The following is a 24,125-nucleotide window of genomic DNA, read 5'->3' as shown; positions in this document are numbered from 1 at the left end:
TTAGTAGCTTATTTGCATATTTAATGAGGAAAGTTCATAAATCCATGCCAACAGCATATAACTCAAGAAGCTGTGTATGGATTTTCATGATATTTAGTATTTAAGTAGCGGCTGCGGAAAAGAAGGTTGTGTTCGAAAATAGTTGACGTAGCATTTTCCGTTAGGACGGTAGCAGGCCGAGTGTGTGCGTCCTTTTGTTTGTGGAATGCATAACTCGAGAAGCCTTGAAAAAATCCTGATGATATTTGGTAGGTGGGTAGGGGTCAGGAAAACGAAGATAAATTATGATAGTGGGCCCCCTAGCGGCTTCCTAAGGTACTGCAGCAAAACTTATTAACAGAAATAAACTGTGCTCTATATATCTCATTTTGACCTATATCTATGGACACAGCTGTTATACAGATGGTTTGCTGGAGGACGCCCTTACACTGGGGACAAAGTCTAAATTGACAAGCATGAAATTCTGATTGACCAGGGATGCTACCAGGTCATCTGTCAGGTCACAGTCTGGTTTTGGTAATGTTTGTGTGTTTGTGAGGAACAATAAGACCTTAAAGTCTTAAATAAAGGCATGATTATTTGGCGAAGAGATGGGTTCGTTGAACTCTAGTGTTCAAAATGTTATTGCAATGAATGTACTACTACTAGGCTAAGGTCCGGGACTTTCCAAGGTAATGCGTCAGCGGGAGGAATGTCAGTACGTATGTCCTGCATTAAAACACATTGGTTGAAAGTTTATTTGCAAGTTCATGCCCGAAGGTTAATTGCAGGTACATACTAGCAGAAACATAGGAAACATACATATGACAAGTATTTACAACATACAATTCATATGACTCATTTATTTCTTGCCCGCTCTTTGCTGTTCTCCCGGGCTTGTTTCAGCATGCTCCCGTGATGCATTCGAACATTATATACCATCCGCGGCCGGACTTTTATTTTTTCCCCATATCCCAGCTGATTCCAAATCTTCTTCCTATACGTGCGATCACTGGTACCCAGGCGTCTACAGAGATTGGAATCAAACGTGTAACTTGGATTCCAGCGCGTACTAGGAATTGTCATCTGAGCAGATTTGTCCATCCTCCTCTTAATCTTACAAAATTCTCCTACTTTGACACGGACGGATTTATAATGCCGAACCTCCTCAAAAAAGTCATTATCTTGTGCCTGAATTTTTCTCCACAAAGACTGGTTAAAATGTTGGTACATCATGAAGTCCACAGCGCTGTACTGTCTGTATGTGTGCATCTCAGTAGGGGTGGGTCGGTAGTGTTTGAAAGGGTAGTCTCGAACGTTTCTCGTACTTAATTTTATGATGACATCTTGCAGTTCCCAACACATGAGTCGTCGCAACAAGACGACGGACTCCTCCAAATGTTCGAGTACCATAACAAGGAGGAAGTCATGTTCCAGTTGATCTATGTACCGCCTGGCCCAGTCTAAGTCGTCTGCCTTCTCCAGGGGGTACCCCAGATCAAATGCCTGGGCGTTTCGTGTCTTATCAAACCGCACCCCGTAGTGTAATGCCTCCGTCTTAAACGACCACGGATTCTCGAGGAATGTTCGAAGAGGGTTTGGAATGTACTGATTCTTTTTCGTCTTCAGAACGTGGGATACGCGGTAGTAGTTAAAGCACGACTTGAAATGGCTGAATGGTTCCCGGATGATGGCCAGGTAGGCTGTGTCAGGCGGGAATCTGGCTTCCAACCAAGTCTTGTTGTAACGACTGGGAGGAAAAATAACATCAAGAGCAACATGGATTCAACATGACCTTCGTGCGGTTTTATGGATATAATGGGGACAAAATGACGAACCCGGTTAGATTCATTTAGCAAGAGACATGTTATTAAAAAGTCAACGTTTAACTTTGACCTTAGGGCAGAAAGAACAAAGAACTTGTCAGCATACCATCCCGATACATGATCATACATAAGTACTATTAGCCTGCGTGAGACATGCTTTTAAGCTATGTAAAGGTTATACACAAAACAGACGTACATGTAATTACGTGCTAGACGAAGCAGTATATGATATATATCATTGGCAACTGTTACAGCTGCCACATTCAAGTACACATTGCAGTTGGTACCTATGTTGGTAGAGAGCGTTGTATACCCCGGTTCTCGGCTTGACGTACAGTCCCTCCCTGGGCGGTATGGGCCAGCTCAGGATGGGTCCGCCATCTGCCGGCATCATCACCTGCAACAGTTAACCAACCAAGTCACTCACTCACTCACTCACTCACTCACTCACTCACTCACTCACTCACTCACTCACTCACTCACTCACTCACTCACTCACTCACTCACTCACTCACTCACTCACTCACTCACTCACTCACTCACTCACTCACTCACTCACTCACTCACTCACTCAGACCACGTCAATGTTATGAGACAGTGATGGAAACACGTAGACTTTTGGCTGTCACATTGGTTTTGCTCTCCCCCCTCTCTCTCTGTCACTCACTCACACTCACACACACTCACACATCCACAGAGAGAGAGAGAGGGAGAGAGAGAGAGAGAGAGAGAGAAAGAAAGAGAGAGAGAGAGAGAGAGAATCACAAATAAGCACACACGTACACACACACACACACACGCACACACACACACACACACACACACACGCACACACACACACACGCACACACACACGCACGCACACACACACACACACACACACACACACACACACATACACACACACACGCACACACACACACGCACACACACACACGCACACACACACACACACACACACACACGCGCGCACACACATGCCGTGAAGACAGATCTTACCGTGAGGTTGTGGAAGAAAGCATACTGCTGGAACAGAGGGGTTGTTGTTGACGAACCAGACTTGTGAACTTTGATCCAGACAAAATTTATTCGCGGGGAACAGTCGGCACTGCAAAGTGGTTAAAATCGATGTGTACACATTTGCATATGTTTGAAGTCCAATGGATGTCATGTAGATTTAATACATTCCGGTATGGTACCACGTGGTCAGAACATCGTGCTGAAGTACTGTTACAAGTGATGTGACATGTTGAAATTGAATTTATGTTGAGGAAAGTTATAGAAACACATCACATACGCAAACGTTCTGTTGACATCCATTGCTACTACTTGAGGGCACACCAGTAATCGCTACAAGTCGTGCCCTATCATGATAGTAACTGGCTACTACCAACCTGGATGACGACCTCAACTCCTCCGGCTGACGTAGTCCAGTTTTTCCTGCTGCTTTAAACGCAGAATTTCCAGCTGTCGACAGGAGGTGATTTGTAATGTCATGTTTGTGGTGTTCTCTGACAAGCATGAACATTGTCAGAAGGCTTAAACAGCCAACACCAAAAACTAGAACTAGTTTCCAAGGCATAGTTGTAACACTTAACGTGACACGAAACGTCCTCGTAAGATATCCGTGTATTTGTGGGCAGGAACAAAGGAGGGTTAGTGACGTGCACTAACACTCCCTGTCACTCTGTTTGACGCACACACCGCCCAGTCTGAATTTCTAAGGGACAGATCAGAAATCTCAAAGGGGTGTGATTTCATGTTGTGAGCCGGATACTATGGTTTGAGTCTCTCTCTTCCTCTCTCGCACAAGGTTTTGCATTTTCTTTCTAGGAATCTGCTGTTTCTTCCAAGATTCCCTGGGTAAATCAATGTTTTACAACTCTATTCTCGTGCGATGTTTACCCTCCGTCCCGAAGGTGGCCATCCCTAATGGCGTCAAAAATAGACGCCAAACCCATATCGAAGTTGACTTCTAAGCCAACTTGTCCGACGGGTTGGGGACAATCAAGCGATAACAAGTTGAGGGGCACCTTGGTAACGGCTGGGTCGAATCATCCTGCTATCCTTCATATACTCATTACAAGCGTCTAATGAACATCAGTTAAAAGACTTTGTCCACCATGGGCTAAGCTAGTGGAAAGGTTTCATATTCTCAGGTGAAATAATAAGAAGGTTGTACTTATCACCGGTCGTATCTCCGGAACTACATGCCTAAATCATGACTCACGTACGTAGATAATTGGGCAAGGCCATATTGGAACTGATGTTACACAGATATTTTCAAGTTACTTATGTCCCGACTACATATCTACGTAATTGGGCAAACACACATGTAGCACTTTACAAAGCAGTAATTTAGTGCAACAGGTATAAACATTAAGTAAACATCATGACTATACGCCATTACGTCCATATTGCTGTAGTTATAGTTCTGTAGAATAGACCGGTACTATTGTATGGTACGTTTTGTTATTGTTCGGCTATACATTGTACCGTGTACAACTGTTGAACAATATTAGAGTTTATTCAAAGTTCATTCATTGTGATCATGGGTTTTTAATTGGAGAAATAGCCATTGATAATATGAGCACAGTATGAAAACAGAATTTAAGATATTTGTCAACTTGCCATTCCTCTTTCACAAAAGAAAATTGCAGCAAATTTATCTTTCAACTTATGACCCCTGGTATATTGAGGATTAGACTATAACATTTATTGTCACATGCATGTATAATAACGACATACAGAAAATGAAAACTCCTTAATGTTTATTGCTCTATTGTTGTATTTGTCGCACAACTTAGACTAAAATAGCTTCGAACATTACAATAGAATATCAATTGTTGGAACATTACAATGTTTGCCTCAAGGATACACGTTTAGTTATACAAACGACACACGAGCATAAACTAGTGATTATAAACAGAAGACACACGTCGGACAAACAATTACGCGTCAAATCACGGTGTTCTTCCTAGGCTCCTAGGCTTTCTCGAGGCTTTTCCTTCAGTACTCAGGAGTAAGTCAGCTGTGCTCCCTCTCTGCTGAGTCATTTCTCGCTGCCTGTAGGAACTTGCCAAGATAGACTCTGGCGTTGAAGAGGTCCCCCGGCGGTCTGCGGGGCGGGTATCCCAGCTGCCGCCATGACTTACTCCTCCATACCGGATCATTCGTTTTCAAGTCTTTACAGAAACTGCGCGGCAGCTTGTACTCGGGGTTCCACGCTGAAGCTGAGATGACTAATTCCTTCTTTTCCCCCCTTGGCAGAATTCGCGAACTTGGGTGGTGACTTTTCTGTAATTGTCCACCTCTTGAAAGAAATCCGGGCTCTGTTGTGAGATTTTCTCCCACAGCGATTGGTTGAACCGTTGGTACATGGCGTATTCTGCCGCCGCGTACTTTCTGTAGGTCTCCTCCTCCTCTGGCGTCGGTTTGTAATACTTGTAGCTGTACGGTCGACTGTTTCGGTTTTCAGCTCCCAGGAGAATATCGTAAAGTTCCCAACACATCAATCTTTTCAACAATATGAGGGACTCGTCATGATATTCTAATATGATAACTAGTAAGAAGTCCCGGTCTAACTGAGCGATGTATTTCTCTGTCCATTCCATGTCATCCGACTTTTCCATGGGGAAACCCAAATCAAAGAGCTGTGCATTTCTGGTTTTGTCCCAACGGATTCCTTGAGACATGGCCTCAGTCTTGTATTTCCAAGGATCCTTCAGGAATATCTTAACAGGGTTCTTTTCAGTTTTTGATTTGATTTTGATTCTTCGTGGTATGGCGTAATAGTGGAGACAACTCTTAAAGTGTGTGAAGGGTTCTTTAACGATAGCCAGGTACGCCGTGTCGTCCGGGAAATGAGCCTCCAACCACGTCTTGTTGTAACGACTGAAAATGTGAAATATATTTTTTTAATGTATAACGTTACATGGAATTCATCGACAACACTTTATATTGATAGATCTTTGGCCCCCAAAACAATATGGGAGGTATAAGTATATATATATATATAGAGAGAGAGAGAGACAGAGAGAGACAGAATTCAAGGCATGAAATGTAGCGATTATGGTTGAAGGTCGGCAGACTGACACAGATATGTAGTGCTGCGAATAATATGTGAATTCAATAGTTGAAAGCCTGAGTCAAGAGTTTAAAACAATAAGAAAGTTGTTTGTCCGTATTTTGTGTCATTAAAAACGCTATTGTGTGAATATGTAAATCTGTGTTGTTGCTATACGCGGTGGTAGTACGTGTTTGCCAAATCACAGTAATCAATTCTTTACTTTGATATTTAATTGTAATGAAATACCTGTGTGAATAAAGAGCGTCGAACAGTCCGCCATCTTTGGTCTGAAAATAATCTCCCTCTCTGGGCGGCAGCGGCCAGCTGATGGTTGGGCCCCGATGGGCCCCGAGTAATACCTACATGTCAGGAACAAGCATGCACGTGAGGGGAAAATAAAGAGAAGGGAGAAACCGGTTGTCAACAGCCCAAATCAAGGCGAGAATAACCGTGGTGATAGATACGTTGCTACCCCGACGGTTCCTTAGGTTGGTATACATAAAGGACGTCTTTTATAATTGTTATCTGATGACCAAAGTTGGTTATGCACCGTAATGATAAAAAGATTCATCTTATCTAGTACTAATGGCATAATATTCATGTTCATCATGATTTGTTTGTTTGTTTGTTTGTTTGTTTATTTATTCCTTATTTAACCAGGGTGGAAGCATATCGTCTGACGGCGATTTTCTTCAAAGCACCCTGGGGGGAAAACCTCGAACATAAGTCAAACATTGAATTTGACAAAACCAAATTAACTTCAATAACATACGTCTACATAAAGTTCTGTAAAAATTAGATTAACTTAAGTAACATAGACATAAAAATTGTACAAAACCATATTAGCTAGACAACATAAAACCATACTGCCAAACGAGTGAACCAAAAGCATGAAAGCTCATCTGTGTTGATGTAATCCATATTGAAGATTTTCCACTGTCATGCAACAACAAAATTTGCTTACCTCGAATTTTCAGTCGCATTTCCGTCGACCTTCTTCAGGAGTGATGATTCAGTTACTCTGATCACGTGACTTAGAGACACGTGACTCGAGTAACGAATCATAAATGTGAACCAAAAGTTTAACCTTAACGTATGATAACGCAGAAACATAACAAAAGAAGTTATGATTAAAATCTGGATTTAATCTGCATATCAATGTTAATTGCATAAAGGTTTTTGAAGTTCACCAGCGTTTTGGCTACTTTGATATGTTTTTATTATTTGATTATCAAGATATCTTGTGACTTGAAAGTTACCCCTCGTCACTTTTTCATACGGAGACAACAATGACCCTCACTGACCTTGAGATGGTTGTTGAAAGCGAATCTCTCGAACAATGGCGTGGTGGTCTGGGAGCCAGCCTTGTGAACCTTGATCCAGACGAAATGCTTCTTAGGGATACAATCTTTGGAGGACTGCTTTTGACTGTCAACCAATGCACTGTGGTTGTCTTCTATTTGATCTTCACGATTTACAGGGTCTACGTTTACTGGTACATCTAATCGCCTCCCCAACGTCAGAGTTTTTGAACTATTATCAGTGAATGCTACGTCAGAGAAATAGGCCAGTATAGCGACGCCACCAAAGGCGAGAAGGCCCAGGAAGGCAACGAATGGGTCTTTTCTCATGTTTCTGCACTCTAGATATCGGCTAATGTTGTCACAGCATTTGTAAAAACATATTGCCAGAACCTTGACCCACCCGGGCAGAAGCTACTTTTGAAACGGGGGCGTCAGCTTCCTCAGAGTAATGCTATATAGACGTGTCCGATGAGATTATGTATCACAATAGAATTTTACAAAACATCAAGTACATATAGTCATATTTTTGTTTCATATAAGTTGTTTTAGGGAACATGGTAAATTGAATTTATTTGTATCTTTGATTTTTGACAGTTAAAAGAGTCGTTATGGTGCCGTCCTGAAACCAGTTGATCCACTTAGATAATGTACTTACGGCATCAGGGCAAAGGTGAGAGAGCAAAAGTAAGCTTACAGGACAACAATTCATCCTTCAATGCAATGATAGCACTATTTACGATGGGTCCCCACATTTGACAGAGTATTTGGCTTCACACCACTCTCTCTCAACGACTTTCGAAGCATCATGAAAGAGACTACATTACGTGCCATTGGCTTGAAACTAAATATTTTCTACCTATTTATTTGGATCTGCTGTAAACCACCCAATAACCGCCAGGAGACGCTTCAAACACACACGAACCGTTTCTACATGTGTAACGTTTAGTCTCGGCCTGTAACTTGACTGGGCTATCTTTGTCTTTGTATGTTCCTCGTAAGAAATATAATATATAACCCTATGAAAGCAATCGAAAAGAAATAACAGGATGGCTGAAAAGAGATAATGTCATACTATGTGATGTACATTTCTAAGTAGAAATTTGCATATACCTATAGGATGGAAATGTTTATCTATCGTGAGAGGTATTGTACATGTGTATCAGTGTATTATGTGTATTAGTACCCATGAAAGCACCATCAAAAAACAATAATATCATACTGTAGTGTCTATTTATTAGTCAAACATCTTTCCCATGGATTAACAAGGACAACTCCACTGGTTTATAATCAGAAAACTCCGAATCCTGACAGTGTACATATTTCTTTCATTACCGATGACTGAGCAGGTACTGGAATCATTCTTTATTCTCCTCAGAATCACGTCTTGCTGCGGCCAGAAACTTGGCGAGGTTGGTCCTGGCGTTAAACGGTATGTTGACCTTGTGTAGCGGTGGGTACTTCAGCTGCTGCCATGACTTCCTCCTCCATACCGGATCATCCGTCTTCAGGACTTTACAGAAACTGCGCGGCAGCTTGTACTCGGGGTTCCACGCTGAAGCTGGGATGACTAGTTCCTTCTTCTTCCCACCCTTGCAAAACCCACGGACGTGTTTAGTAACCTTCCTATAATTGTCCACCTCTTGAAAGAAATCCGGGCTCTGTTGTGAGATTTTCTCCCACAACGACTGGTTGAACCGTTGGTACATGGCGTATTCCGCCGCCGCGTACTTCCTGTAGGTCGTCTCCTCTTCTGGTGTCGGCTTGTAAGACTTGTAGCTGTACGGTCGACTGTTTCGGCTTTCAGCTCCCAGGAGAATATCGTAAAGTTCCCAACACATCAATCTTTTCAACAATATGAGGGACTCATCATGGTATTCTAATATGATGACAAGTAGGAAGTCCTGGTCTAACTGAGCGATGTATTTCTCCGTCCATTCCATGTCATCCGACTTTTCCATGGGGAAACCCAAATCAAAGAGCTGTGCATTTCTGGTTTTGTCCCAACGGATTCCTTGAGACATGGCCTCAGTCTTGTATTTCCAAGGATCCTTCAGGAATATCTTAACAGGGTTCTTTTCAGTTTTTGATTTCAGTTTGATTTTTCGTGGTACGCTGTAATAGTGGAGACAACTCTTAAAGTGTGTGAAGGGTTCTTTAACGATAGCCAGGTACGCCGTGTCGTCCGGAAAATGAGCCTCCAACCACGTCTTGTTGTAACGACTGAAAATGTACAATTATAGCATGTTTTTTCTCAATATTTAACGTTACATGTAATTCATCGACAGCACTTTATACAGAGACAGTCCTTCTGACCCAAGGACACAGCTCGTATGTGGGAAAAAGACAGACAGACAGAATTCAAGGAATGAAATGTAGCGTTCATTGTAGAGGGTTGACACATTGACACAAATTAGTAGTCGTGTAAATATGTCCCTATTTCCCCGGTTAAAAGCCTGAGTTAAGAGCTTAAAACGTAAGAAAGTAGCTTACCCGCATTCTGTGCCACCAATAATACGTTAAGGTGTGAATATGTAAATCTGTGTTGTTGCTATACGCGGTGGTAGTACGTGTTTCCCAAATCACAGTGATCAGTTCTTTACTTTGATATTTAATTGTAATGAAATACCTGTGTGAATAAAGTGCGTCGAACAGTCCGCCATCTTTGGTCTGAAAATAATCTCCCTCTCTGGGCGGCAGCGGCCAGCTGATGGTTGGGCCCCGATGGGCCCCGAGTAATACCTACATGTCAGGAACAAGCATCACGTTAAGGGAAAATAAAGAGAAGGGAGAATGTTGATATCAACGGCCAAAATAATGACATTCAATTCGGGCTTTACGAAAACGTGATAATAGATACATGTACGTTGCTAGCCCCTACGGTTCCTTTGGTTGGTATTCATGAAGGACGTTCGTCTTTTATAATTGTCATCTAATGACCAAAGTTTATGCACCCTAATGACAAAAAGCTGAATCCTATCTAAGAATAAGTATTCATGTTATGATTATCAAGATAGCTAGTGACTTGAAAGTTCCTCCTCGTCACTTTTTCGTACTGTGACAACAATGACCCTGACTGACCTTGAGATGGTTGTTGAAGGCGAATCTCTCGAACAATGGCGTGGTGGTCTGGGAGCCAGCCTTGTGAACTTTAATCCAGACGAAATGCTTCTTGGGAACACACGTTGTGGCCTGTTGTCGTTGTTGCTGACTACTGTGTACACCTATCGTCTCGTTCGCGTCTAAAGCATCTTTCGGTTCTGTCAGTTGTACTCTGAAATGTTGTTATCAGCAAAAACAGGAGTTCAAATATCTCAAGACTCCGTGAAAGATTTAGGGCTTCTCAAATGTCTTGATTGATGGTAGTTCATTAACTCTCGTGGAAATGAGGTTTGATCCAGACTGATTGTTCCTGTTATTCTACGGTGAACGTAACGAGCATGATTATATAAAGTACATAACTGTGAAAACACAAAAACAACACCCCGCAGCCATGAACTGATTTATAGATTTCCTAACTCTGAACTGTAGTCGCTTCGACAAGTCTGACCTTTGACCTTTAAGTCCACCTTCACACTAGCTTCGTGTGCTACATTTTGTATCTACTAACAGTGTATCTAGATAGCTTCGGGGACACAACAACACAAACAGACAATAATTAGCATGAAACTCCTATAAAGAATTAGCTTTTTTACTTTATTCCAAGCATTTATAATGATGGGTTGTTCGAAAACAGTTCATACTTGGTACTTACCACACAAGAGAAATATTGAACAAGTCTGAAATTTAGTTTTAAGTTGATTACTGCTAGGTAAATAATGAAGGTTTGCAATTGCATACGCAACATTTGTCGTGTTTACTTATTGTGCGGCATTCAGTGTGGATAGAAAGTTGTCTAAAACTATCTCTTGCGGCACAGCAGCAAGATGTCCGATATTCCGTATCATGGTGTTGTAAGAAGATTATTAGTAACCACACTGACCTTTCATTTGCATCAGCCAGATCTGCTTTGATGTCACGTTTATTTTGCAGTCCCGATGACACAGCTGATCTCATGGCCCATGATAATGGCTGAGAACCAATTTTAAAAGACTCTATGTCCCAATACGAGGCTAGTAAGGCCGCACAACCGAAGACAAAAAGGCCCAAGAAGGCAACAACTGGGCCTCGTCCCATGTTCGTATGAGTTGACCAGCAGTAGATTTTTCCCAACGATAAAAAAATGAATACAGAGAAACACTGAAAACGGTTCGACTACTTGGAAACCTTAAGACTATCTGGGAACAAACTAATATAAAAATGGGGGTGTGCGCTGCCGTATAGATGTTTCAAACGGTTTACATACATGTAGCAGAAGTACAACAAGCAATATGGGCATTGGTAAAAATATTTACAATTATTCGCTTTTCCTTTAGAGAATTTTGATGCCAAGAGCCGAGATTTGTTACTAATTCTTTATTTCATATTCGATAAACTAGATTATCCTTTAAGTCGCCATATTGTCCTCTGGAAAAACCAGTTGACCCACGTACAGACACCTGTATCACAATAGTAGGACATCCCATGGGACATCCAGAGGTCAAAGGGTATTGTGTTTATGCATGAGTGCTTACAGGTCATAACAAAACAAATATTGGACGAATTTTTTAACCTAAAAGTGATTTTTGCATTACTACAATATAATTGTCACTGAAAACATGCTTATCACTTAGTTTTACGCATTTTACGCATTCTTTATAAGATGCCTTCAAGTCAAAGGCTTAGCAGCATGAAAAAGAAGGAATGCCCTACATGATTCGTTGGTAAATTGGGTGTGCAATTAAGCGGCTTCCACTGTATAAAGAATGCAGCTAGGAGAACATCTTAAAAAACTCGTCCGTCTACATTCACAAATGTAGCAGATGTAACGTTACCATTGAGTATCGCACGAATGCCAAATTCCAAAATGATTGTATGTATAAAACGTGCTTTTTCAGTATTGTGTACTGGTCGATGTTTAATTTCCTATATATCAAGTACAAGTAGTAGAAATGCCAAATCAAAAGTCAGAAGTCAATGGACAAACACGTTTATTTCGCAGCTCTAAAGCTATGATCTCCCCTTTTCTGCAGAGTCTTTTCTGGCCGCAGCTAGCAGCTTGTCGTGAAACTTGCTTATGTTGTTGTAGTATTCAAGTCGCAGAGGGCGTTTGATACGTGAAGGATAGCGGAGCTGTGCCCACGAATGTGCTCTCCATTCATCATCACGCATTTTGAGGTAGGTACAGGTGGACTGGCTCATTTTATATTGAGCATTCCATGGAGAAGCTGAAATAAAAAGTTCTTTAGTTGAGTTGTCCTTACAAAAATAGCGAACTTGTTTCGTCATCCGCTTGTAGTGCTCAACCTCTTGAAAGAAGTCCTGACTCTGTTGCGAGATCTTAGTCCACAGGGACTTATTGAATTGTTCGTACATAGCGTATTCCGCCTCCGCATACTGCTTGTACCTGATCAACTCTTCCTGTGTAGGACGGTAGTATTTGTACCGGTAATGTCGAGAGTTTAACCTATCTTCTACCAATAGAATATCTAGTAATTCCCAACACATCAACCTCTTCATCAATACCAATGATTCGGCATAATGCTCTAGAATTATCACGAGTAAGAAGTCCTTGTCTAACTGTTCAATGTATTCCCTGGCCCACACCATGTCGTGTGACCTCTCAATGGGAAACCCCAGGTCAAAGAGCTGTGCGTTTCTGGTTTTGTCAAACCGTATTCCCTGATACAGCGCCTCTGTCTTGTACTTCCAGGGGTTCGAGAGAAACGTCTTGACCGGGTTCCAGGAGTCATCTAAGTTGAGATTCCGCTGTAGGCCGTAGTAGTGAAAACTGGACTTGAAGTGAGAGAACGGATCCTTCACAATAGCCAGATACACCGTGTCATTGGGGAAGTGGGCTCGCATCCATGTTTTATTGTAACGGCTGTAATGACAACAATGTTATTGTTTGCTTATCTATTAGCGTTATAGTTCATGTTAAGTCACGGTGATAATGAAATCAAACACACATATTAGTGATGGACACGTGCCTCGTAAAACGATACACTGCCTTATTTACTATTGTTATTACCTTTGACGTTAACCATTCGGAGATGGTTCTGTCTATCAAGGCTACGTAAAAGGTCAACATTTAACTTAACAACGCTCGTGGTGACAACAGACATTGCTACTACTGTTATTCATTTTACATTATGCAGCTGGTCTAACAGAGCAGACGACCTATATGCGACTATTTCAGATATTGCTGCACACAGTTTTGTCACTGTCTTCAGGAAAAGGTTATCCATATTGCCACAGGTATGCAAATAAGAAATGAGATAAATATATAGCTACACCGACTACAGCGACAACTTACCTATGAACATACAAGGCGTCGAACAGCCCTCCCTTCCGGGTCTGCATATACACACCCCCTTTCGGAGACCGCGGCCAGTACACAGTCGGGCCGTTAGAGATACCAAACAATAACTAGGAAATTAAAAGATGGGAGGGATGCCATTAATTTGTTGCATCCCTCCCATCTTTTAATTTCCTATGGTTCTGTCTATCAAGGCTACGTAAAAGGTCAACATTTAACTTAACAACGCTCGTGGTGACAACAGACATTGCTACTACTGTTATTCATTTTACATTATGCAGCTGGTCTAACAGAGCAGACGACCTATATGCGACTATTTCAGATATTGCTGCACACAGTTTTGTCACTGTCTTCAGGAAAAGGTTATCCAGATATCTGCTGTAGGAAATCTACAAAAAAGACACATGCTATTGAGACAAGGGGTATATGTACCTTGATGTTGAACAGACAAGCCAACCATCTATCTGATATCATACCGCTACATGTAAAAGAACATCAACCTTTCTAAAAATGGGTCCAAACGTCACAGGACTCACCCTCAGATGATGTTTGTAGGCGAACCGTTCGAAGATTGGATTTGTGGTCTGCGAGCCGGCCTTATGCACCTTGATCCAAACAAAATGTTTCTTCGGAGCGCACATGTCCCCGGTAGTCTGCCGGTAGCTGTCATTCCCGATCTCTATCCCATCTTCAATCACAGGCAGTGGTGAACGTTTTCTTTTAGCAACGTTCACTGAGAAATTGTTTCTTGTATATCCACTATCATTCAATGCAGAAAATCGTTCATTGAATTTACCACCATCGTCCAAATTCTTGTCAGTTTTCCCGTCATGTTGGCGGTGTTTATATTTTGAGGTAGAGTTAAGTCCTGAGTGATCTTGCTGGTTGATGTAGACATCTTTAATGCTATGTGTTTCCTTTTGTCCAGGAATAACTAGTCCAGTCCTATCGCCAACAATAGGCAACTCTTTAAGAGATTCTACTTTTGGCGTATTAGGTTCTTTATTGCTACTGGAGCTGCTCTGAAGGACAAAATGTCTACTTTGTCCTTGACCCACGGGGCTAAATTCCGTTCTAAGTATACTTTTTGACGTTGTATGAAGATTTTTCTTCACATCAGCCAGCGGTAGGTGATTTCCTTGATGCAGTTTCTGTATCATCCCAGTTTCGTTACTTTTTTGTTCACGCTTACCGCTAATAACCGATTCTTTGTGTCTGTCTTGAGTTTGTACTGCAGAATTGTTTTCCATCTTGACGGTTTCACCTGGCCGCAAAGATTGACTGTTTTCCCTCCAGGCAATGACAGGTTTCACAGAAGGCTGTTTGTTGGTCATGACATCGGCACTGGACGCGATGTGTGGTCGGTTCCACTGGGAATCTGCTACTTTGATGTTGAGGTATTTTCTGAAATGATTCAGAACGCTCGTTAAGTTTAGCAAACCGAACAGTGTCACCGTAACTATAGAATCATCAGTCGGCATTTGCATAAACACGTGCGCGACGTAATGATAGTATGCACTATGCACGTGAACACTGTTCTTCTATTAAACTTGTCTGTCCACCTGACTCTAACGAACCTGGATACCCATCCCCTCGCCTACCGTTAGTCTGCCAGGGCTCTGTGACTTCCCAGGGCGGGTAAATCCAGGCAGACCGCTGGTACCCATGGAGACTGTCGTGCAGCCCCATCAGAGGCCGTTGAGTGGCTTATTTCCCCACAAAACAAGACAATAGTGACACGGTCCAGGACTAAAGACACACAAAGTGGAAGTTATGCTGCAGTATCAAAGTCACATACCAGGGTGCACACAATCGACCTAGACCTTTATCTTTCCAATAAACACCCAGATAGGAATTAGGTTATACCAAATATCGCAATACAATCCATCGAAAGGTTCTTGGGCTATTCTGACAACAAATATCGGGAGCACACACACAGACAATCAGACAGACACCAAGACAGACACGCCAAAACAATACCTCAATTTTTCATCCAGGTAACTAGAAGATTGGCCACCTATATCTGCCAAGGACACAACCCTAAGGGTTTAGTAGACACATAAGTAACACGTTATATGACTATAATTCGGTTGCATAGCGAACCATACGGACATCATATACATGTCATATCCCCCATCATATGTTCTCTGGATGAGAGTAGCTAATACATCCCGAGTGTTGGCTATACTCTCTCACTACCCATATTCCACCACCCCAAGCGTGGTGCACACAAAACACACCTGTCTGATAGGACCACTGTGTTTGGCAGAGTAACGACCGGATTTCTTCCTGCAATCCCAGCGCGTCGCCGGACAATTATGGAGTCGTCTAAAGCGTTCCACTCGATCGATCCAACCCCCGTACCTTTCCCATATGTGGTGAGGTACAGTATAAACGCCAACATCGAGGCGCAGCTGAATCCGATAAGACAGAAAAACGACATGAGAATTGTTGTCCGCATGTTGACTACGCTACCTAACGTGTAATTGGCCGGTGACCAAAGTGTGTATGATCCAGGAGAGCTCTTTAGAAGAACCCATTTCAAAATGGGGGTGTAAATCATCAATGTGGCGATTCAGCAAAGACAGGCTCAAGAGATGGGGCCTAATTTTGCGGAAAAGGTTGCGATTAACGGATGTCGTGCACAGCTCAGTTATATTTTTATAGGGGAATTATTTAAGAAATATTCTTTTTTTAAGCTTTAGGATAGAGAGGACCTGCTGACAATTTGATGTGGTGTTCTCGTAACCCCTGTTAGCACCTCCAAAAAGTTGATCAACGTAAGGGCCCGACGCCCGGGGACAAAACGAATACATTAACATTTACATAGATTGAGGTACATGTATATGATTGCATCATGTATATTCGCCCAGGCGCTGTGTGTTTGTAGGGTGGGTGCGGTTGGTGTTATTCCCCCGGTTTTTAAGTTATTGTATGTGTACTTTCCATAAGATTCGACATTTGGTCTGGACAGCCTACAGCCAAAGAGTCACAATGTCCTAGCCCGCCAACTCATAATGGGGTGGCTGTTATTGTCGTTAATCTATCTCTAGATCTAGCTCTGACACTCTTTCACTACAGACAAAGCGTACAAAAGGCGGCTTAATTGACCTGCCAAAACAAGCTGCACGCGGCCGCTGTCCATTTACCGTAAAGGTAACTACTAGTAGTTGCGGGGACAAAATGCGTCCACATTTTTGTAGAGCAAACACCGGACTTTGGATTCCTCCCGTTAACTACTTAACAGAAAAGGAAGAAACTGAGGAAGATCATAAAAAAACACCTTCTTTATATCACCAGGTGTTTGGTAATGCACCCCTCATAAGGCGTTCAAAAAATCAAGCATTCGAAGGTATAAAGGATTCGTAATTGTTTCTATGATATACCCATTAGTCAAGCCTGTTATTAAAAGAAGAGGCGATGATGGTAGAAATGCCGAGAGCTTTATGGAATGATTGAACTGTCAGCACCAGACGTGACCGCGGCGTGGTGCCATTCATGGCGGCCTGACAGGAGCAGGTGACACGACCTGCCACATGTCACGGGCAGACGCGCGCTCCTGGCGCTGAGGAGGACTAGTACTGCACATCCAGAGGTGTGGCGTCCGGAGCTAGTCTTCATGTCGTGTGCTGCATGGAAGTCTTCTTATGACACTGTATTCTAAGGTAAGATTTATCGTTTGTCTTTAATTTTCACTGAAAGTAGTCCTGTTGAACGAATGATAACACTATTAGTTAGATTACACAAAGCTTACGAGGTCCCAGAGTGAAGGCCGCCGTTTGTACCGTAGGGCATTCTAACTCTCCATCGTCCCCATGCCAAGTATGCATTTAGAAAGACGTGTATACACATCTTTCAAGTTAGATAGATGTACATGGAGCTCGTTTTCTATACGCCTAAATCGTTTCAGCCAATAATGGTTCACTTGGTTTTGAAGCTGGTGTTTTACTGTTTGCGGTGTGCAGCCAACAAGACACTTCCAGCCCGAGACGTGCGATAAGAGCCAAGAGTGAGCACAGACAGCCCAGCCGGCATGTACGGTTTGTACCTGGACACCATCCACAGGTATCTCAGAGGAACCTATGGAGACGATGTCTGGAAGGTGATTTCTATTTCCCCTGTATGATTTCTAAGGGAAACGTACATCACTTTGGCACATGCAACTGCAATGAAACTATTTCAACGTGCATGATGATCAAAGCTGCGCACATATAAGGTCGCACATCTTGATCTCTACAAATTGTGGGTAGTTATTGGGAAGTAATTGTCACATGAAAAAACTCCCAGAGTCTGACAGCGTTCCATGTCATCCACAGCTTGTCCGACACCGTGCTGGTATCAAGGTGTGGACCTTCCACCTTAATCAGACGTACTCGGACCAGTACATCTTACGGATAGCACGAGCCGCCAGTGAACTCATCGGCAAACCTCAGGTACCAGTGCCAATACCGACATCTTTACGGGTATAGCATAGTCGTAACGTTCAGCTGTCTGTCCTCGAAACAATGCTATTATTGTATTTAAAGGTACAAGAATGTCTCTGCATGTTTTGGTACATTTCTTTATGCCATTCAGTAACTTTGCAACTTGATACAAGTCTGGATATATTCTTAGATGATTAGAATTAGAGCATAATATGAGTCATCGTATTTATGACAACATCCTGGCTTGAAGCTAAAGCGGCAAACTTTTCCCTTTGTAAGGAGACTTTACTGCGTGAGTTTGGAGCCAATATGCCGTCGATGTATGCAGACAATGGCTACGAAAAGACCCTGAGAACCTTGGCCCGCCACGTGAGAGGCTTCATCGACGAACTGGACAACCTTCACGAACAGGCTCGGTACACGTTCCCGAAAATCAAACCTCCGAGCTTCGTTTGCAAGGTAATGTCATCTCTACAACACCTGCACACCATTTCTGACCGCTATCGTTGGTTAAGGTCTAAGCTCGCATGTGTTGAAAGACGAATTGTCCAAAAAAGATAACATAACATCTATATTGGAAACAATACAATAATATTAAAAATGGTGATACTATAGGTGGCAATGAGGTGTCTATTAGTATACACTCACAGGGAAAGTACGTATATCTGATGCACAGGAAGTTTAGATGAAGAAGTGTGTATTTTCAGGAGGAAAGCAGCGAGGGACTAACTATCCGGTATTACAGCCGCCGGCGTGGACTCCTGGATCTGGCGCAAGGCATTCTGGAGTCCATCATCAAGTCCTACTTCGAAGTCGAGGTCGAGTTTCAGGTAATTATGAAATTAGTCCTGTTTTCACTACTCTCCAAACAGATAGAGGTTCGGCTCCGACTGTTTTTAACGTGCTTTTACTTTTTTTAACGTTTCTTTGTCGGGCTTTCAATTCGCGTACTGCTTCCTTTGTGTCAGCCGGTGGGGATGAAGAAAATGCCGGAGACGAAGCTCTAGTAGTAATACAGTTAACAGCAAATCGTTCAATATTTCTACCCTTACACACATGGGTTAGTTTAAATCCATTTTAATAATTGACGCGAAAGAAAAAAAGGAGGGTAAAGGAACGCATGACATTCAGGTGTTGGACATACTGTTTGCAAGCTGCATAGGATGTCCGCCTTAGACAGTCCCATCTTGTTACTTGTGAATTATATCCTGTGAACCACGAAAACTTGCCAGTTTTATTTATTCTGCGCATGATTTGCAGACGCTCACGTCCACGGAGAACAGCGCCACCTATTTCCGTATGCTGTTTGACAACCACTGGCACACCTCGCTCGTCCAGAAGCACCGCAGCCTCGCAGCGCCGGATTTCGCCCCCATCCCGGCACGCAGCTTCCTCGGCCTCTTCCCGTTCTTTATTCTGTTCCGATCGGACATGGAGATATACATGGTCGGGGAAGGAATTGGTATGTGTTAGCAAAAAGTTTCCATAAAGGGACGAATTTGAAGCATCAATGAATATGTTTTTGTAAATGTGGCTCTCATAAATGACTTGACTTGCTTCCTTGTGTTCTTTATGTAATCAATCAAGCACATTTTGGGGCAAACTTAAACCTGCTACTGAATGCATCCATGGACTAGTAATTTCTTTCATCCACAGACCGTATGTTACCTGACATCCTGTCCGAGATGCTTAACGACACGTTCAGCATGGTCAGGCCTCAGATGGAGTTCACCTGGAAAAACGTAAGGCCCTGGAATGTAATTATTTTGAATCTTGAATAATGTATTTATAAGGCTTAACTCCTTGGTTTGGTGCCGTCATACTAAGATCATCGACGTCCCTCCCGTAATTTAGGATGGCACTCCTGCTTCTATACTGCTAGTGTAACCATTGTCCACATCCTCCTGATCCGTTATGTTGACTGATAGGTGTTTCTCTCGTCATTAAGATAATTCGGCATCCGTCGTGCATCTTTGAGCTAGTGTCTGATCATCCGGTCAGACAGAACGCGGTCGATCTCTCGGAGACGGCCTCCCGGGATATCGCACGGGAGAACTCCTACGAAAGCAAAGATGGCGACAACGCACAGTTGCAAAGATCGACGGACCCACCTGAACAAAGTGAGCAAGACGCTTCGGGGGGCAATGTGATAAAGTGGGGTCACACCTGCGTATATATCTAAGTCCGTATGAGGCCCGTATTTGCCTCCACCAGGCTCCACAGGTCGTTGTAAAAATAATAGAAGTTGGACAAACGTAAACATTTAACATGTCAGACGAGTTGTCTGGGTCGCTAACTATACTTCTCGGTCAGCTAACTCATCTGGCATGTTATGTATCTATATTTGTCCAATCTGTACTATTTTTTCCCGCGACCTGTGGAGCCTGGTAGAGACTAAGAGCGTCATACGCACCTCAAACGGACTTGAATATATACGCATGTGTGACCCCACCTATAGGTACCGTGTGTTTTGGGGCACGTTGTTCTCTTATTCAAAGCACTAGACAGAAACGTTTGTCATAACATAAGTTATGTGTTTGACCCATTCCGCTCGAAGAAGACATAGAAAGAATGTTGAGAACATTTCCCCAGCATACCTAACACTAGTTCACCTTTATCCGTTGGGTAACTTATATCCGTTGGGTACGCGTATTTTGGGATTGCAAGTCGACGGACGGTGCGATATTTGAAAATAGTCAAATATAAACACAGATCGGTTGATTTGATATCCCTCAATACCATGTTTTTTTTTAGATACAACGGCTATAGCTTACCTGGTGGATAAATAGGAACTATCGTTACACATTCTTTAAAAATCATGAAAAGAGAAATACGTAGTGACGGCGACAGTGCCAGTGGCACAAACTGAAGATAAATGTTCCCCTGTAACTTGGTTTTCACCCCCAGAAGACGGAGCCATGGAGACGACAATCCCAGACGATCCCAGTGCAGTTGTAAAGGAAGCCATGAAGGAGCTGAACCTGGAGGCAAAAGAGGTGCCCAACGACCCTCAACTGATGGCTTACCAGCTTGTCAAGGACGACCCAAAAGATTTAGGTATGCTTGTTGTCAAAAACATTTCCTAGTTTTCTTGTCTAAACTAATACGATGCATTTTTCTGTTAGCATCAACTCTACATTTTTCCAACAGTGTAACATGACATGTCGTAGAACTCGACGACGTACATTCTATCGCAAGAAAAAAATTACTAGCCTCAAGAACTTTTAAAGCACATTTTTTCTGCCAGAAATAAGACTATGAAATGCAATTAATCATGCATCTTCTTGCAACATCGTACACATCTATTGGCATTGTACAACAAGAGAAATAAACACTAACGGAATTCTTCCCCTACAGACAAAAAGGAGATGAAACAAATCGCGGCATCTGACGTGAAGCCGATCCCAGTGGATGCAAAGGAAGCTGTGCTGGGGCTGCAGATGAGTCAGATTGCAGTTGCGGATCAACAGCCGTTAGGTCAGTGGTGCTCTGAACCGGTACACAGGGGGTAACGTTTTTAAGGCTACCCTTACTGTAGGTCTGTAGCTACGTGTACCAAAATCTATTCTACCGATATCATTACTTGATGCCTGATGTTCGTTGCGTCCAGGGTACCATTATTTTATGACTACTCTTATGCCACACCAAGTGACTCATACCCTCGTAGAGGGAGAACAATTCTGCTTTTAGAATTAAGGAATCCAGAAACTATCAAAGGACTCGGTAATTTCGTTTTTACTGGGCCAGGCTCCAAATGCGACAAATAAGCCTCCTAGCTCCAACGGAAGTAGCTATTGATCTTGGCATTTCTCTTTATTTGTATTATATCATATTATACAAGTATCATCTGCTCATATCATTGTACTTATCACCATTATTCCAAACTGTATGTAATTGTGACAAGTATTGGGGGAATGATGTGAAAAATTCATTCTTGAAGTGATCATATTTTTGTTTTTAGATGCGCAGGCGATCATGCAGGCTATAGAGGAAGGAGAAGCAGCAGAGGACCCGGTGACGACCTCTCACAGGTTCCTCAGCCTCCGCGGCCAGATGAAACACATCCCCGACTGGAACTCCGTCGTCTTCCTCTGTACACCTGTGTGGGTATTGTTCTTTGGTGGTACCAATAGGAGCACTAACGGACTATAGCACTATTGCACAAATGCATCATTATCAACAGACCAATCATAGAGAGTCGTCGAAGAAAAGTTTACACTGATGCATAAATGAATGTAGCAATTTAAACCCTTAGCAGGCAGACATGCGTATTTGCAAGTAGAAAGTAGAGTTCTTCGCTTCAGACATGAGTTTCCACCGAAAAAATGTATGTTATTCATGCGTTCTGACAAGCAGACTATAGCTAAACCCGTATACAATATGCTACATTATAAAATTATATGCTGCACTTCGTTACCTTTATCAACAAACGTATGCTTTCTTGTTGTGGGTGGTACTGCACGGTTTCGCAAAAATGTGAAATAAAGGTCTTTATTCATTACGCATTAAAATCTTCTAAAAATTCTAATAATGTTGCCGTTTTGTCTATCATTAGAATGACAGACATGGAGGACATGAGGGGCAATGGGCTCTTTTTGAACGACTACAGCATGCATGACCTCAGTAGAGATATGGTCGTCAATGGGATGAACAAGACTGTGGAAGAAAAGCTGGCCTTGACCAAGGTGAGAAGGATACATATGGAAAACTTATATATAACGTTACTAGATATTGCGACTGTTTTTTAACTGGTGGTTGAAATAGCTGTGGTATGATTAGTTCACCAGATCACTTTAAGTTAGTACTTTAATCCTATCAACGTTTGTTATGAGCAATGTGAGCAAAACACGCTAGATGGCGATTTGATGTATCTAGCAAATAGATGATTTGCATAAATGTATAACGTTAACTATATAAGCTACAATTAAGAATGTGATCATCATCAATAGCGTGTTGTTTTACAAAAATTAATCTTCATGTCATTTTGAAGGAGGTGAAGACCACCGATCAACTGGAGGAAAATCTGAAGAAACTGGAGAAGGCGAAAAAGAAGACGGATCAGCTGCTGTATGGGATGATCCCCAAGCAGGTGGCAGAACGCCTGAAACAGGGCGAGCCGGCACTCAACACCTGCGAGGTAAACCAGTGTCTGTTGGATTGTATACGTAATTAATGAAATTGTAAGATAGCGGCGGTATATGTACCTCTCTGTTTTATCACCACCTATCTATTTCAGCGTTGCATGGGCTTCCTCAGCTGCAGTCTACACATGGACAAGATGCCGATATTGGTGATATAATCATGAATGTTAGATGACAGTACATTGATGTCTTGCCTTTGCAGACGTTTGAAAGCGTCACCGTTCTCTTCTGCGATGTGTTCGGGTTCTCCACTATCTGTACCCACCTGACTCCCATGCAAGTCGTGAAGCTGTTAAACGACCTGTATACTTTATTTGACAACCTGGTGGACAAGTATGATACCTACAAGGTACAGTAATGGATGAATCTATGTACATCTAATAAATATGACACTATGAGACCAATCTTTAACATTGGTTAATAGTACAGACGAATTATCATCATATGAAGTAATTATCATCTATGGCATTAAAAACAGAGTTTCTGTCTGGAGGGCACTAAATATATAATAAATGTAGCTGACTAACGACTTGTGGCGTGTAACGTTAGGTTTTACAACAAACATTTCTACGTTGCTGTATAGACAAGTGGAATATATAATTGGATTGCCTTTAGTCCAAGATGGTGCTTATTAGATCTTGTCCACAACTTGAGTCCGCCGCCGTTTTGTCTTTTTATTTGTATCATTTGATGTTTTCTTTTAATAAAAGAATCTGTCGTCCGTGTGAAAGATACAATGACATAGCTACCGTACTAAACGCACCCATAGATCCTATATATGTTCATCAAATGCCGTTATCGATAATTGATCCCTTTATTTCCATTTCAGGTAGAAACAGTAGGGGATGACTACATGCTTGTTTCCGGAGCGCCAGTACGCATCAAAGACCACGCGGAGCGCATGTGTGATATGTCTTTGGACATGCTGGTAGCAGCCAAAAATATCATCGACCCTGTCACTGAAGACCAGATCGCTATCGGATCGGGA

General features: G+C 42.4%; 5 protein-coding genes across 7 annotated transcripts in view; 1 reads left to right on the top strand and 4 right to left on the bottom strand.

The window, feature by feature from the left end:
• Window positions 1-689: 689 nt before the first annotated feature.
• Window positions 690-3,975, bottom strand: LOC118412903 (galactose-3-O-sulfotransferase 2-like). Its single transcript, XM_035815963.1, has 4 exons — window positions 3,200-3,975; window positions 2,805-2,913; window positions 2,093-2,202; window positions 690-1,729 (listed from the first exon to the last, which is right to left on the bottom strand). Exons 1-4 carry the CDS (start codon window positions 3,385-3,387, stop codon window positions 838-840), a joined length of 1,299 nt encoding a protein of 432 aa, XP_035671856.1. The 5' UTR covers window positions 3,388-3,975; the 3' UTR covers window positions 690-837.
• Window positions 3,976-4,178: 203 nt separating this feature from the next.
• LOC118414952 (galactose-3-O-sulfotransferase 2-like) lies at window positions 4,179-7,631 on the bottom strand. 2 transcript variants are annotated; one of them, XR_004831044.1, is made up of 3 exons: window positions 6,839-7,627; window positions 6,121-6,233; window positions 4,179-5,699 (listed from the first exon to the last, which is right to left on the bottom strand). XR_004831044.1 is itself a non-coding variant. In XM_035819297.1 (3 exons), the coding sequence occupies exons 1-3, from the start codon at window positions 7,503-7,505 to the stop codon at window positions 5,048-5,050; spliced, it is 1,092 nt and encodes a 363-aa protein (XP_035675190.1). In that variant the 5' UTR covers window positions 7,506-7,631; the 3' UTR covers window positions 4,180-5,047. The 2 variants fall into 2 exon arrangements, 1 of the variants encoding a protein (XP_035675190.1); XM_035819297.1 differs by having other exon boundaries at window positions 4,180-5,699; window positions 7,179-7,631.
• Window positions 7,632-8,517: 886 nt separating this feature from the next.
• Window positions 8,518-11,462, bottom strand: LOC118414927 (galactose-3-O-sulfotransferase 2-like). The gene is made up of 4 exons (XM_035819265.1): window positions 11,158-11,462; window positions 10,257-10,449; window positions 9,805-9,917; window positions 8,518-9,398 (listed from the first exon to the last, which is right to left on the bottom strand). Exons 1-4 carry the CDS (start codon window positions 11,349-11,351, stop codon window positions 8,534-8,536), a joined length of 1,365 nt encoding a protein of 454 aa, XP_035675158.1. The 5' UTR covers window positions 11,352-11,462; the 3' UTR covers window positions 8,518-8,533.
• Window positions 11,463-12,227: 765 nt separating this feature from the next.
• LOC118414785 lies at window positions 12,228-16,093 on the bottom strand. Its single transcript, XM_035819032.1, has 4 exons — window positions 15,813-16,093; window positions 14,109-14,976; window positions 13,570-13,682; window positions 12,228-13,137 (listed from the first exon to the last, which is right to left on the bottom strand). Exons 1-4 carry the CDS (start codon window positions 16,031-16,033, stop codon window positions 12,264-12,266), a joined length of 2,076 nt encoding a protein of 691 aa, XP_035674925.1. The 5' UTR covers window positions 16,034-16,093; the 3' UTR covers window positions 12,228-12,263.
• Window positions 16,094-16,506: 413 nt separating this feature from the next.
• LOC118413438 (soluble guanylate cyclase 88E-like) overlaps window positions 16,507-24,125 on the top strand; it is a 10,948-nt gene continuing 3,329 nt past the window's right edge. Inside the window, exons 1-15 of one of the 2 annotated variants that reach the window (XM_035816816.1) lie at window positions 16,507-17,237; window positions 17,538-17,674; window positions 17,889-18,005; window positions 18,276-18,455; window positions 18,704-18,826; window positions 19,257-19,458; window positions 19,653-19,738; window positions 19,945-20,116; window positions 20,904-21,053; window positions 21,354-21,473; window positions 21,958-22,099; window positions 22,552-22,681; window positions 22,987-23,133; window positions 23,340-23,486; window positions 23,967-24,122. In XM_035816816.1, the coding sequence (XP_035672709.1) occupies window positions 17,606-17,674; window positions 17,889-18,005; window positions 18,276-18,455; window positions 18,704-18,826; window positions 19,257-19,458; window positions 19,653-19,738; window positions 19,945-20,116; window positions 20,904-21,053; window positions 21,354-21,473; window positions 21,958-22,099; window positions 22,552-22,681; window positions 22,987-23,133; window positions 23,340-23,486; window positions 23,967-24,122 (1,941 nt within the window). In that variant the 5' untranslated portion in view covers window positions 16,507-17,237; window positions 17,538-17,605. The remainder of the gene's footprint in view (window positions 17,238-17,537; window positions 17,675-17,888; window positions 18,006-18,275; window positions 18,456-18,703; window positions 18,827-19,256; window positions 19,459-19,652; window positions 19,739-19,944; window positions 20,117-20,903; window positions 21,054-21,353; window positions 21,474-21,957; window positions 22,100-22,551; window positions 22,682-22,986; window positions 23,134-23,339; window positions 23,487-23,966; window positions 24,123-24,125) is intronic. The other variant, XM_035816815.1, reaches the window with a different exon arrangement.

Source organism: Branchiostoma floridae, chromosome 4, assembly GCF_000003815.2.
Source record: "Branchiostoma floridae strain S238N-H82 chromosome 4, Bfl_VNyyK, whole genome shotgun sequence".
Classification (NCBI taxonomy): Eukaryota; Metazoa; Chordata; class Leptocardii; order Amphioxiformes; family Branchiostomatidae; genus Branchiostoma; species Branchiostoma floridae.
Note: the sequence above shows the minus strand (reverse complement) of the source record. Positions and strands in the feature narration are given on the sequence as shown.